The 15,482-nt window shown below is 43.5% G+C and overlaps 1 protein-coding gene across 2 annotated transcripts in view; it reads right to left on the reverse strand.

The window, feature by feature from the left end:
• Nucleotides 1–15,482, reverse strand: part of LOC130117211 (pikachurin) — a 72,946-nt gene that overhangs the window by 43,833 nt on the left and 13,631 nt on the right. Inside the window, exons 7-10 of one of the 2 annotated variants that reach the window (XM_056285389.1) lie at nucleotides 14,952–15,087; nucleotides 7,835–8,001; nucleotides 731–802; nucleotides 207–322 (exon numbers count right to left, since the gene is read on the reverse strand). In XM_056285389.1, coding sequence (XP_056141364.1) covers nucleotides 207–322; nucleotides 731–802; nucleotides 7,835–8,001; nucleotides 14,952–15,087 — 491 coding nt within the window. The remainder of the gene's footprint in view (nucleotides 1–206; nucleotides 323–730; nucleotides 803–7,834; nucleotides 8,002–14,951; nucleotides 15,088–15,482) is intronic. The other variant, XM_056285399.1, reaches the window with a different exon arrangement.

Below are 15,482 nucleotides of genomic sequence, written 5' to 3' on the forward strand. Positions count from 1 at the left end.
CATATTTTCTACGAACCCTGATAGCACGAAAGACTAAATATATCACTACTGCTTTGTATATTTGAAGACTCAATGAAATCTGGGGTAAAAATGTCCCAATGAGGGAAAGGTGGAAGGGATGAAAAACAGTGTTTCCATATGAAGAGAGGATGAAATAGATATGAAACTTTATATCTGAACCATTGTTGTGATGTGCAATCACCAACCTCTTCAATGAAGATATCATAGTCAGAGTCATCAATACTAAAGCCATCCTCATCTTTGATCCTGGAATCTGTGACATATCGGTGCCCATAATCTCCACTACCAACATCTGATGTACCTGTTGACAATGCCAATAACAATCAAGAGAAGCATATGTATATGCTCATGAAGGCTATCATTTTTGTTGACAGTTCAACAATACGTTAATATTAATATTAACATTAGGTAGGAAAATGTCCGTCAAAAAAAGTAAAAAGAATGACCACATGTATGATGACATAAAAAATGGTGTAATGAAAGCACAACAGCATATCAATGGTTGCATTTTGTCATGGCTCTGAAAATGATCAACACCACACAGAAGTGCTGAAGTCACAGATACAGCCATTTTGGAAGTCCAATTTTCCATGTTTGGTCTAGTGTTTAAATACTAGTGGTACACCCACAGATGAAATGTTTGGAAAAGACACATGATAGTTGGAGAGAGGTGTTGAACAGCAACAACACAATTATCACTTGCATCTACCTTTTAGCAAGTACCCAGGCTGCCGTACCACGTAGTGGAAAGTGTCTCCTAGATAAAGACCAGTGCCACTGGCTGTTGATTAGCATGAAGACAAAGTCAGAAGGTGAGAGCAGAAGGCAAACTGAATACTTGAAAACTAGCCACAGTGGCCAAGTACATTCAGTGTCAGGACACACCAGCAAACCTCAATATTTACCAGCCAAAGAAGCTTTTAGAAACAAGCAGAAGTGGTGGAAAACAAGCTGACTATCAGCCAAAGTGAAGTGCAGAAACGATGGACTGAACAAAAAGGGGCAAATATATGGCTTATAGATACTGTTCATTTTGAGCTTTGATGCTAAGAAATTTAAGGATGGATAATGAAGTGCTATAAGTAAGATGATTAATTAAGAAATTATTCAGGGAAAAATTAGTATAACACTCATTTAGACTTTCTCTTTTGTTTTGAGATAAGTTTGAAAAATACAACGTATTTGCCATTCCCGCTTTGCCAAACTTGTCTTATATGTAATGTTGTCATAGGTGGCTCACCCTATATGCTGAATACACAATTATATAGGGCCCCACAAATGCTTTTTTTTTTCAATAAAAAAAGTTGCTGGGAGACATGAAGCCAATCAATGGCTCTGACCCAGCACAAGGGGCCCCCTCCTCAATGGATAGATCATGTTAGTGAATGGATTTGAATGGCACAGGTGCTACAGCAAATATCCAATCAATCATTATGCTGTGAAAGTACAATATGGTGGTTAAAAAAAAAGAAGTATGACATGACTGCACCTCCAAAATGCAAGTATTCCTCCAGTGCTGCCAAACAAAAAGGGGAAGGGAAAAAAACAAAACAATGACAGAGAGCAGAAGCCGGGATTCAGGTATGTGTTATTGGAGTAATTCGTTGCAAATGAAGGAATTGTTACAGATATTCTTTAGCAATTCACAGGTAAATATTAGCCATTTCTGTTCAGAAGCAATTAAGCTGCTACTGACAGAGGGCAAACCTTAAACTAACTTGTGTGAATCCTACTGGGGATGCACAAACCAGTGCGTTCTTAGTGCCAGTCCCAAACCCAGATAAAGAGGGAGGGTTGCGTCAGGAAGGGCACCCGGTGTGAAACCTTTACCGAATCAAATATCCATCCATTATCCGAACCGCTTATCCTGCTCTCAGGGTCGCAGGGATGCCAGAGCCTATCCCAGCAGTCATTGGGCGGCAGGTGGGAAAACACCCTGGACAGGCCGCCAGACCATCACACAGGCCCACACGCACACACACACACACACACACGCACACACATTCAAATCAAATATACAAATCATAAATCAGATTTCCATACTGGATCAGTCGAGGCCCGGGTTACCAACGACAGCCACCGGTACTGTTGGCCAGCAGGGGGCCGGTGGAAACTATGCTCCTGTTGGCCGAAGCAGAAGGAGAGGGGGAGGGCATGTCCAGAGGCAGCAGGAGAGGAGGTAGGGTAGGAGTGTGGAGGTGAGAGTCTGAACTTTGAATGTTGGCTCTATGACTGGTAAAAGGAGGGAGGTGGCTGATATGATGGAGAGAAGGAAGGTAGATATACTGTGTGTGCAAGAGACCAGGTGGAAGGGGAGTAAGGCCAGGAGTATTGGAGGTGGGTTCAAACTCTTCTATTGTGTGGATGGGCAGAGAAATGAAGTAGGGGTAATTCTGAAGTAAGAGTATTTCAAGAGTGTGTTGGAGGGGAAGAGAGTGTCAGACAGTGATGAGCATGAAGCTGGAAATCGAAGATGTGATGATGAATGCTGTCAGCACATTTCCCCTGCAAGTTGGGTATGAATTCTGGAGTGAATTGGATGAAGTGGTGGAGAGTGTACCCAAGGAGGAGAGAGTGGTGATTGGTGCAGACTTCAATGGGCATGTTGGGGAAGGGAATGGAGGTAATGGAAAGACGACGGCCCCGACCGGAGATGCGCCCAAAGAGGAAACATCGAGGGCGGTCTGACAGGACGCAGAAGTGGGGCAGGCTAAGCTAACTGCTAGCCAATGCAGATCAGGAGTTCTGCAGTCATCCTGGCTGGCGTTCTTTCTCCTGGACAGTGATTTTTGTTGTTTTTTTTTTGTTTAGATATACGTGTTAGTTTGGATATATGTGTTCTTGTATTTCTTATAGTTTTTGGATATGTGTTTTTGTCTTTGTGTTGCACTGCTGTGGGCTGGGGAAAATGATGTTTCATTTCATTTCATGTGTGCAAGTGCATGAAATGGAATGAAAAATAAAGTGTTTCTGATTCTGATTCTGATGAGGAGGTGATGGGTAGGTATGGTGTCAAGGAGAGGAATGTGGAAGGACAGATGGCAGTGGATTTTGTGAAAAGGATGAAAAGGCTGTGGTGACTACATATTGCTGTGGTGAATACATATTTCAAGAAGAGGGAGGAACACAGGGTGATGTATAAGAGTGGAGGAAAGTGCACACAGGTGGACTGTATCTTATGCAGGAGATGCAATCTGAAAAAGACTGGAGACTGCAAGGTGGTGACATGGCAGAACGTAGCTAGGCAGCATCGCAGCATCAGATGGAGGTCTGTAGGATGATTTTGGAGATCAAGAAGAGGAAAAAAGTGAAGGCAGAGCCAAGGAACAAATGGTGGAAGTTGAAGAAGGATGACTGTTGTGTGGAGTTCAGGGAGAGGTTAAGATAGGCACTGGGTGGTAGTGAAGAGTTGCCGGATGGCTGGACAACTACTACAGAAATATATATATAAATAATAATGATAATAAATAATAATAGTAATAAATGTATGTGTGTATATATATATATATATATATATATATATATATATATATACACACACACATATAATCCAGTGAGTCAAGTAAATTCTTTATGAGACAGTACAAGCCTGTTTCATGCCATAAGCAATCATCAGCTTATGGCATGAAACAGGCTTATGCTTACTTGTGGGGGGGGGGGGCAAATACAATTGAAGAGAAAAGGGGGGGGTCCAAAAAAAATCCATGGCCCTGTAAACTTTCCGGTACATGCGCTAAAGACAACAATCAGCAGTGTGACATGAACACGGCCAGGCACTAGCCACACTCGTCTACAGAAAAAGATACGACAGCAGCAGCAGATAGTGTTCAAATTCAGAGGCCTAGAACAAGTTAGAGGGGAAAACACCTGCGCTGTATTCTCAATCATTATAATAGACATCAAAATTCTTGGACTAAATAACCATCATCATCCCCACTAGATTGAATGTACTACTATAGTTATTCAAAATAGAATAGGCAGTCAAGCACATGTACAAAGTTGCAACTGTGAACATGAAAATAGAAGTACTGGTATATAATCAAATGCAGGGTACTACATATCCTGCATTAATAGATGCTTTTTTTTATATGTTGAAATTAAATGTGCAGGGGACCAAATGGTTTGGACAAAGACAGAGGTGCATGGTCACCCCCCCACCTTACACCCCCAATCCTACACACATCCATCTTCACCGATCCTAATGCCTTAAAGCTTATTTTTGAGTTACATAACCAAAAAAAAAACTTCCCTCTTGCACCCTTGCCCTTGTACTTCCCAATCCCTCATGTGCCAAGAGTAGATTCAAAGTTTAGATAGATAGATAGATAGATAGATTAGATAGATAGATAGATAGATAGATAGATAGATAGATAGATAGATAGATAGATAGATAGATAGATAGATAGATAGATAGATAGATAGATAGATAGATAGATAGATAGATAGATAGATAGATAGATAGATAGATAGATAGATAGATAGATAGATAGATAGATAGATAGATAGATAGATAGATAGATAGATAGATAGATAGATAGATAGATGGTACTTTAATGTATCATTTATCAAATATCCTACAGTGAAAGCCTTGAAGGTCGGCACCATTTATTCCTCAAATGGATGCACAAGGTTCTTATTATATATTATATTAGTGCAACCAAAGAACAATACATCATGACTCCTCAGTGTTAGCATGCAAAGAGATATATCTCAAATAAAGGTCCCAGTAAGACCTCCTGTTGTGTTACAGCCGCCTCACCCCCAATCTATGTCCCCCTACACACACGTATACACACGCATGCATGCACGCACGCACGCGCGCGCACACACACACACACACACACACACACACACACACACACAATCTATCCAAACTCACTCTTTTTGACAAATTGGTAGGGGGTGCTGTGGAAAGGAAAAACAAATGTATGTCAGTCAAGCCAAAGCTCACAGTCTATTACGGTGTCTGATCCTCCACCATAGTTCATTGAGACAGTGGTGCATGTTGTGTGTGTGTGTGTGTGTGTGTGTGTGTGTGTGTGTGTGTGTGTGTGTGTGTGTGTGTGTGTGTGTGTGTGTGTGTGTGTGTGTGTGTCAGTGTGGTTAGGCAGAGAAGGGGTCTACTGTCCCATCCTTAATCCTGTCTGATGAGACAGGACAACAGAGGACATAACCCGCTTTTATCCCCTGCTGTGAGACCACGCTTCTCTCTCTCTCTCTTTCTCTCTCTCTCTCTACTGCTGGTCTCTACCTCTCTCTCATTCCCTCTCTGGCTCATTCACTCATTTTATCCAACTTTATCTCACTTTTCTCAACAACACTAACAACTTCTCTACAGCATTCTATCTCTCTCTATAAATAGCTGTCTCTCCCTGCCTCTTTTTCTCTTTTCCTCTTTAGCCAAACAAGCAAGGCTTAAGATGCTTAATTCAATCATCCCAGTTTAACTGTTTGACAGCCAGCATAGCATGTGAGGCAGCATTTGCATTTACCCTCCCACACGTCTTTTTAGACACATGCTAGGAGTGGTCAGGTCCCCGTTTGAGAGGAAAATTCACATTTTTTGTGCCTGGATGAAAATGCAAATTGTCCCTGTTCTTGCATCCCTCACACACATGCATACATGCACATGTCTTTTTCATTCTGTCCCCTCTTTTGTTGCAATACATGTATGGTCAGACTAACACAATCAACCCAAATAGACTTGTTGGTGATGGTACTTGTGTACATATAAACTGCTTGGATGTCATCACGTTTTCCCATTGTTTTCCTGAATGACCTCAGGTTTAACCATTCACTGTGTCAATGCTTAGGCCTTCAATCCATTAAGACATCACTGTTTGGCTGATTGATATTAAAATGTGAGCACAAACACACTAACATACATATACAAGCAGATGTAGATTATAGAAAAATAAGCACAGACGTAGACACAGGGATGCCAGACACACTTGCACACATACACACAACGGGTATATATCTGCTTGTATCCCTGGCTGGTACATCTGTCTGTGTGTGTGTGTGTGTGTGTGTGTGTGTGTGTGTGTGTGTGTGTGTGTGTGTGTGTGTGTGTGTGTGTGTGTGTGTGTGTGTGTGTGTGAGTGAGTGAGTGTGTGTGTGTGTGTGTGTGTGTGTGTGTGTGTGTGTGTGTGTGTGTGTGTGTGTGTGTGTATTCTCATATTCAATATCAATCAAGCCGAAATACTCACCTCCCCCCACATACCACCAGTCGCCTACTACATCAAAAATAGTAAAGCAAATGAGTCTGCCAAACCATACAGCATTTTCCCCATGTATTTAAGTCCCGAGTCAGAATAACCACTAACACAGAGACTAAATGTTGGCCCGTACACAAGAAAATGTGTGGTGGTAACAAAGATGCCAGGTTACAGAGGTTACAGACTACTCGTTATTTTTTTGCACAAAAAAAACCCTCCAAAATCTAATGATTCTATTTTTCTTTTCTTTATACAACTGAAAGTTAATGTGATTCCTTTTAAGTTTGAAAGGTTTGTGATCCAAAGCCACAGAAAACCATTGCAGAGATATTTTAAAATCCAGAAAGTAAACCGCTATAACCAACATGCCAGTATTTTGTAATGAACTAATCCCCCCCGAATTGTACCCGGCCAATTACTCCTCTCATCCGAGCCATCCTGGTCGCTGCTCCACCCCCTTTACCGATCCAGGGACAGCTGCAGACTACCACATGCCTCCTCCGATACATGTGGACTCTCCAGCCGCTTCTTTTCACCTGACAGTGAGGAGTTTCCCCAGGAGGGCAAAGCGTGTGGGAGGATCACGCTATTCCCCCCAGTCAGCACCATGTATAGACGGCGCTGACCCCAGTTGCCCCTCCCCCAAACAGGCACCCCGACTGACCAGAGGAGGCGCTAGTGCAGTGACCAGGACACACAACCACATCTGGCTTCCCACCCACAGGGACGCCCGACCAAGCCGGAGGTAACACAGGGATTCGAACAGCCAATCCCCATGTTGGTAGGCAACGGAATAGACCGTGACGCTACCCAGATGCCCGTCATGAGCTAATTTGGAAAAGAGTTTTTGAAGGCAGTTGAACCTCTGTCGAGGAGACAAACAGATTTGACACACTTAATGCAGCATTTTCTTCTGAATTCATTTTGCTGAACCTTGTCATAGTGACAACTCAGTACTGATGAAAAAATTACTACTAACGCTGCAAACTGTATTGTAGCGAAATAGGGAGGCAGTCTAGCCGGACCGTCACAACCGAGGCGTGAACTCAGATTTCCCACACCGCGGGCGACAACATTAACCAGTCGACTAAAGGGTCCGACCTCTTAGCCAAGGGCTAGCGAGCCTATTCATCCGTGATCATTACAGTATTATCAAAAATGCCTTTATCTTATTTTTTCATTCTTTTATTTGTTCCAGTTTTAGGAGTATTTGGGTTTTATTCATGAAATTAAGGATTACCCATCTTGGTTTCTCATATGAAACTATCAGCTCAGCAAGCTGAACAACAAAGTAGTTGAATGACAACAGAAATGTCATTCTGGGGAATTCAGTAAAATGGCAAATGTAACGTGATTATAAAGCCATTGGGGACTGAATTGTGATTTATGACTATGTAAATAAATTTTGACTCGACATGACGACTGCAATAGCCTGTTTGAGCCTTGAATGGACACTGGACTTATCAATAAGCCATTGCTAGCACATCTGAGCTGGCTGCAGAAACCAGGCAGCAGGATTAGCCTGACTAACTGGCTGTTGGGCTAGCACATCACAAAGTACCTCGGCTCAGAAGTGAACTGAACTTTTTTCTTACCCAGGGTGCGCACAGAGTTGTTGATGTGGCTTGGTGGGCTGACTCCATGCACGTTGACGGCTCTCACCACAAATTGGTACTCAGTTTCTGGTATTAACCCTTTGAGTACCATGGAGTTAGCCAAAATAGGCTCACGGATGTACGTCCACTCCGTGTCCATCTCTGGCCTATGAGAGAAAAAGCATTCGTGCAGACATGTATTAAATGAAGCATCGGTGTCCAGCAAATCTTCCCTTGTTAAACTTTGCAAGAATAGGTAAAAGTGGTATTTCATGATCCCGGGAAAATCTTACTTTCTCCTTGCCTGAAAAAAATGTAATCTATGAAATGTAGCCAACCATTTTGTGCATGACACTGACAACATTTAAGATAAACACCATTGCAGAGTTAAGTCAACATTCACTTTACTGTTGTTAATAGTGACTTAACGGAAGTATTTTCAGCTTTCATCCCAATCATCTTTAGGGCATCCAGGAATCAAATACACAAATCTTGGGCATCCAGGTGGCATGGCGTTCTATTCTGTTGCCTACCAACATGGAGATCACTGGTTCGAATCCCTGTGTTACCTCCGGCTTGGTCAGGTGTCCCTACAGACACAATTGGCCATGTCTGTGGGTGGGAAGCTGGATGTGGGTATATGTCCTCCTGGTCACTGCACTATCGCCTCCTCTGGTTGGTCAGGGCGCTTGTTTGGGGGGGAGGGGGAACTGGGGGAGAATAGCGTGATCCTCTCACGCACTACCTCCCCCTGGCGAAACTCCTCACTGTCAGGTGAAAAGAAGCGGCTGGCGACTCCACGTGTATCGGAGGAGACATGTGGTAGTCTGCAGCCCTCCCCGAATCGGCAGAGGGGGTGGAGCAGCGACCAGGACGGCTCAGAAGAGTGGGGTAATTGGACAAGTACAATTGGGAGAGAAAAAGGGAAAAAACAAAAAACAAAATACACAAATCTTGCCATTTCAAACTTACATATAGAATGCCATATGATACAGTCCATTACATTTGATTTTCATTCTTCTATTTTATGTGCAGATAACATTTTTGTACTGAAATGTGAAATGTGACAGTATTGACCAAGTGTGTAACTAATGTGGTGTTAAATAAAATATTTTTATCCAGACTGATACAAAAAGGTTGTTACTGTAGCTATTTTTCAAAATAATGGGTGATGTTATCCCTTTTGTGACTGTTTGAATAATTCAATTATGCCCTTTATGCAGCTAACCTATTTAAAAGTATTATCAAACACTAGGCGCATTCACAGACAAAAACAAACAAACAGAAAAACTGCCATCATGAACTTTTGAACTTCTCTTTCTTATTCTCCCTATCAAACCCAGTTTCCATCTGGAGCTGCCATCTATGTCGTGATTTTGGCGACTTAGACAGAAGCCTGGAGCCTCAACTATTTGTTGAATAGAGTCATCTTCCCTGCCACTCAGCAACATTTCTTTTGATATGTGGGAGAAGCGATTTGTCTCTGAGATGGCTTTTGTCTGAGCAAAATGCCCCTGCATGCAAACACAGACACTGACTCATGTATACTCTCACACAGTAGCTAGCTGTGTCGCTCTTCTTCCATCTTTCCCTCTGTCTCTCACTCTTTCAGACTATTCTGACCCCCCTCTCCCTCTCTGTCTTGCTCAGCCCTGATGGTGTACTGTACACAAACAACTGTGATGGGCTTCTGTCTTATGCTTCTTGATTTGTTTTCCTGCATGTTTTTTTAAATACCTTGCCATGTTCTCTAACGAAGATTTTTTTTTGAATGGGTAAAGGTGTATAGAAAAAATCTCTCTTCCATTCTCTCCATCTGCCTCCTCAGCAGATATTCAAAACATCTGTTAACTGGCTAATCGGGGAAATGTGATTAAAAATAATATCTGATGGGCATCCAGGTAGAGTAGCGGCCTATTCTGTTGCCTACCAACACAGGGATCGCCGATTTGAATCCCCGTGTTACCTCCGGCTTGGTCGGGCATCCCTACAGACACAATTGGCCTGTCTGCGGGTGGGAAACCGGATGTGGGCATGTGTCTTGGTCGCTGCACAGCGCCTCCTCTGGTCGGTCGGGGTGTCTGTTCAGGGGGGAAGGGGAACTGGGGGGAATAGTTTGATCCTCCCATGCGCTACATCCCCCTGGTGAAACTCCTCACTGTCAGGTGAAAAGAAGCGGCTGGCGACTCCACATGTATCGGAAGAGGCATGTGGTAGTCTGCAGCTCCCCCCCCGGATCGGCAGAGGGGGTGGAGCAGTGACCAGGATGGCCCGGCTGGGGAGCGGTGACATTGACCAGGTACAACTGGGGAGAAAAGGGGGAACCCCCGCCCCAAAAAAAATATATATATCAGATGACAACTTCACATTCTAGCAACCAGACATGGGAGGCTCTGTGCATGTGTGTGTGTGTGTGTGTGTGTGTGTGTGTGAGTGAGATGGGGGGGTTCTACTTTCTTATTTATTGTTTTTGTTATTATTTATTATATCCTTATATATAGTTTTAAGGGAACCCAGCCACTGAGGATGCACAAGCCAGTGCATCCTTAGTGCCGGTCCCAAGCCCGGACAAATGGGGAGGGTTGCGTCAGGAAGGGCATCCGGCGTAAAATCTTTGCCAAATCAAATATGCGGATCATAAATAAGACTTACATACCGGATCGGTCGAGGCCCGGGTTACCAACGACCGCCACCGGTACTGTTAACCAGCAGGGTGTCGGTGGAAACTATGCTACTGTTGGGCGAAGGAGAAGGAGAGGGGGAAAGCATGTCCAGAGGCAGCTAGAGAGGAGGAAGGGTAGGCATGTGGAGGTGAGAGTTGGAACTTTGAATGTTGGCACTATGACTGGTAAAGGGAGAGAGCTGGCTGACATGATGGAAAGAAGAAAGGTAGGCATACTGTGTGTGCAAGAGACCAGGTGGAAGGGGAGTAAGGCCAGGAGTATCGGAGGTGGGTCCAAACTCTTCTACCATGGTGTGAATGGGAGGAGAAATGGGGTAGGGGTAATTCTGAAGGAAGAGTATGTCAAGAGCGTGCTGGAGGTGAAGAGAGTGTCAGACAGAGTGATGAGTATGAAGCTGGAAATTGAAGGTTTATTGCTGAATGTTATCAGCGCATATGCCCCGCAAGTTGGGTGTGAGATGGATGAAAAAGAAGAACTCTGGAGTGAGTTGGACGACATGGTGGAGAGGGTACCCAAGGAGGAGAGAGTGGTGATTGGAGCGGACTTCAATGGACATGTTGGTGAAGGGAACAGAGGTGATGAGGAGGTGATGGGAAGGTATGGAGTCAAGAAGAGAAATGTGGAAGGACAGATGGTGGTCGATTTTGCGAAAAGGATGGAAATGGCTGTGGTGAATACATATTTCAAGAAGAGGGAGGAACACAGGGTGACGTACAAGAGTGGAGGAAAGTGCACACAGGTGGACTATATCTTATGTAGAAGGCGCCATCTAAAAGGGATTGGAGACTGCAAGGTGGTGACAGGGGAGAGCGTAGCTAGGCAGCATCGGATGGTGGTCTGTAGAATGACTTTGGAGACCAAGAAGAGGAAGCGAGTGAAGACACAGCCGAAGATCAAATGGTGGAAGTTGAAGAAGGAAGACTGTTGTGTGGAGTTCAGGCAGGAGTTAAGACAGGCACTGGGTGGTAGTGAAGAGTTGCCAGATGGCTGGAAAACCACTGCAGAAATAGTGAGGGAGACAGCTAGGAAGGTACTTGGTGTGTCATCAGGACAGAGGAAGGAAGACAAGGAGACTTGGTGGTGGAATGAGGAAGTACAGCAAATTATACAGAGGAAAAGGTTGGCAAAGAAGAAGTGGGATAGTCAGAGAGATGAAGAAAGTAGACAGGAGTACAAGGAGATGCAGCGTAAAGCAAAGAGAGAGGTGGCAAAGGCAAAGGAAAAGGCGTATGGTGAGTTGTATGACAGATTAGACACTAAGGAAGGAGAAAAGGACTTGTACCGATTGGCTAGACAGAGGGACCAAGCTGCAAAGGATGTGCAGCAAGTTAGGGCGATCAAGGATAGAGATGGAAATGTGCTGACAAGTGAGGAGAGTGTGCTAAGAAGGTGGAAGGAATACTTTGAGGGGCTGATGAATGAAGAAAATGAGAGAGAGAGAAGGTTGGATGATGTAGGGATAGTGAATCAGGAAGTTCAGCGGATTAGCAAGGAGGAAGTGAGGGCAGCTATGAAGAGGATGAAGAATGGAAAGGCAGTTGGTCCTGATGACATACCTGTGGAGGCATGGAGATGTTTAGGAGAGATGGCAGTGGAGTTTTTAACAAGATTGTTTAACACAATCCTGGAAAGTGAGAGGATGCCTGAGGAGTGGAGAAGAAGCATACTGGTACCGATTTTCAAGAACAAGGGCGATGTGCAGAACTGTAACAACTACAGAGGTATAAAGTTGATCAGCCACAGCATGAAGATTTGGGAAAGAGTAATAGAAGCTAGGTTAAGAGGAGAGGTGACGATCAGCGAGCAGCAGTATGGTTTCATGCCACGAAAGAGCACCACAGATGCGATGTTTGCTTTGAGAATGTTGATTGAGAAGTATAGAGAAGGCCAGAAAGAGTTGCATTGTGTCTTTGTAGATTTAGAGAAAGCTTATGACAGAGTGCCGAGAGAGGAGGTGTGGTATTGTATGAGGAAGTCAGGAGTTGCAGAGAAGTATGTAGGAGTGGTGCAGGATACGTATGAGGGAAGTGTGACAATGGTGAGGTGTGCGGTTGGAATGACAGATGGGTTCAAGGTGGAGGTGGGATTACATCAAGGATCGGCTCTTAGCCCTTTCTTGTTTGCAATGGTGATGGACAGGTTGACGGACAAGATCAGGCAGGAGTCTCCATGGACGATGAGGTTCGCGGATGACATTGTGATCTGTAGCGAGAGTAGGGTGCAGGTTGAGGAGAGCCTGGAGAGGTGGAGGTATGCACTGGAGAGAAGAGGAATGAAAGTCAGTAGGAGCAAGACGGAATACCTATGTGTGAATGAGAGAGAGGACAGTGGAATGGTCAGGATGCAAGGAGTGGAGGTGACAAAGGCATTTGAGTTTAAATACTTGGGGTCAACTGTCCAAAGTAACGGGGAGTGCAGTAGAGAGGTGAAAAAGAGAGTGCAGGCAGGTTGGAGTGGGTGGAGAAGTGTGTCAGGAGTGATTTGCGACAGAAGGGTATCAGCAAGGGAAAGTTTACAAGATGGTTGTGAGACCAGCTATGTTATATGGTTTGGAGACAGTGGCACTGACGAAAAGACAGGAGGCGGAGCTGGAGGTGGCGGAGTTGAAGATGCTAAGATTTTCACTGGGAGTAACGAAGAAGGACAGGATTAGGAGCGATTATATTAGAGGGACCGCTCAGGTTGGACGGTTTGGGGACAAAGCAAGAGAGGAAGATTGAGATGGCTTGGACATGTGTGGAGGAGAGATGCCGAGTATATTGGGAGAAGGATGCTGAATATGGAGCTGCCAGGGAAGAGGAGAAGAGGAAGGCCAAAGAGGAGGTTTATGGATGTGGTGAGGGAAGACATGCAGGTGGCTGGTGTGACAGAGGAAGACGCAGAAGACAGGAAGAAATGGAAACGGATGATCCGCTGTGGCGACCCCTAACGGGAGCAGCCGAAAGTAGTAGTAGATATAGTTTTAAGGGCTGAGAGAGCAAGGGCACATGCATATCATTGCATTTAAAGTTACATGTTACTTTTTATATGTACATGATAAAGTGAAACTTTAATTTGTGTGTGTGTGTGTGTGCGTGTGTGTGAGAGTGAGAGAGTGAGGGAGAGAGAGGAGAGACAGACAGAGAGCTTTAACACTGTTGCAATATGTGGAGACAAACAGCTATGCTTTTTTTCTAATGTCTTCAGTGAATCTGTTGTCAAAACAGAGAGGGTTATACTGAACACAACAAGAGACTCACACAATTCAGAGTAAAGGGACCTGTGTCAAAGCAAGCTCACAAAGAATGGTACCAGCATGAAGACGTTTTCAATAAGATGGAAATGACTGAATACAGAAGACCTGGGTACAGTGACTGAATATGTAACATCCAGATCCTCCTCAGTTTTAGACCTCTGGAATTTATACACACACACGCACGCACGCACGCACGCACGCGCGCGCGCACACACACACACACACACACACACAGGAAAAAAGGGAAAATTCTTGAACTCTTATCTTTGTGCTATGGCAGAACACCTCTTTATTAAATGCCAATAAAACAAAGTGAATTCATATATGGATAAGTCAAAATATCTTAATTCTGTTCCATTCATTATCCCATGGATGGGACAGAATTAAGATTTTTTTTAAATTCTGTTCCAAAAAGCAAAATCACTGATACTTTCCCATCACCATAATTTACCCATCAAGTATTGATAAGAGAAAAAGGCTTCATATGATTAAGCAAAGTGACTTTGAACATAAGTAATATTAGACATATCTCAGACGTAGCATAGCAATAGTGCTACACCAAAATTAAAAAATGATTTGTCAGCTGCCTACCTATTATTTTTAGGACAACTTCCACCCTAAACTGCCATAAAAAACACAAACACAACATGTTGCAGCAAATTACAAAAACAAGTACAATGGTGAACACACAAACTATATGTGTATTTACCATCATACTTCGTACATTGTACAAGTATGACTGGGTGTAGGTGGCTCATGGTCCATTGCAGCATGGCTCAGTACAGAAAAGGGATGCAGTGGTTGCAAGCTAAAAGTTACACCAGAAAATAATCAGCCACACATTAAACTCACAAAACTGCGGAACAAGCTATACAATTGGTGAGGCTGCTAAAATAATGCATGTTTTGTGTCAAAATTTACACACAACAGCCATGTGAAAATATATCCATAAATGGTTTGGCACCTTATTTAATTTGACATCAATGCTCTCTTGCCATAATACTCCTCCTTTCCTTTTGCTCCAAATTAAGGACCACAAAGAGAACTAGACATTGTTACGCCGTGCTATTGTTGATAGTTTTTGTGAGCTGACTCATGCATGTGATGTTGGAAATGGTCTCTTCAGAGATGATTCAAAAATTGATTTGCTCAACTTTATTATTCAAACAATTAATCATTCCATTAACCAATGTCTTACCTGATGTATGCCACGAGGAAATGAAGGACAGGTGCACTTCCCTCACTCTCTCCTTGTTTCCATGACAACGCTAGCTCTGTGTCAGATACAGGCACAACAAGAGGCTGGGTAGGGGGCGATGGGGGCATGCACATTTCTATTGAAAGAGAAATAAATTGGGGGGGAAAAAACAATAGAAAATCATCAGAACAACAACAACAGTGTATATATATATATATATATATATATATATATATATGCAAACAACTACACACATATACACATTTATTAAGGCTGAGCCTACACACACACACACACACACACACACACACACACACACACACCACACACACTACCTTGCATACACCGCACACTATTTATTATTATTACTGCTTTTTTGTTCTGTTTTGTTCTTATTTTATTACTATTGCTGCTGCAGTGTTGAGGAGCCGAAACACAAGAATTTTACTCTCTTGTACTTATATAATAAGACGTAACAAATAAAGAATCTTAAATCCTGAATCTTGAACACTATATCAGAGGTAACAAATG

Source organism: Lampris incognitus, chromosome 1 (assembly GCF_029633865.1).
Source record: "Lampris incognitus isolate fLamInc1 chromosome 1, fLamInc1.hap2, whole genome shotgun sequence".
Lineage (NCBI taxonomy): Eukaryota > Metazoa > Chordata > Actinopteri > Lampriformes > Lampridae > Lampris > Lampris incognitus.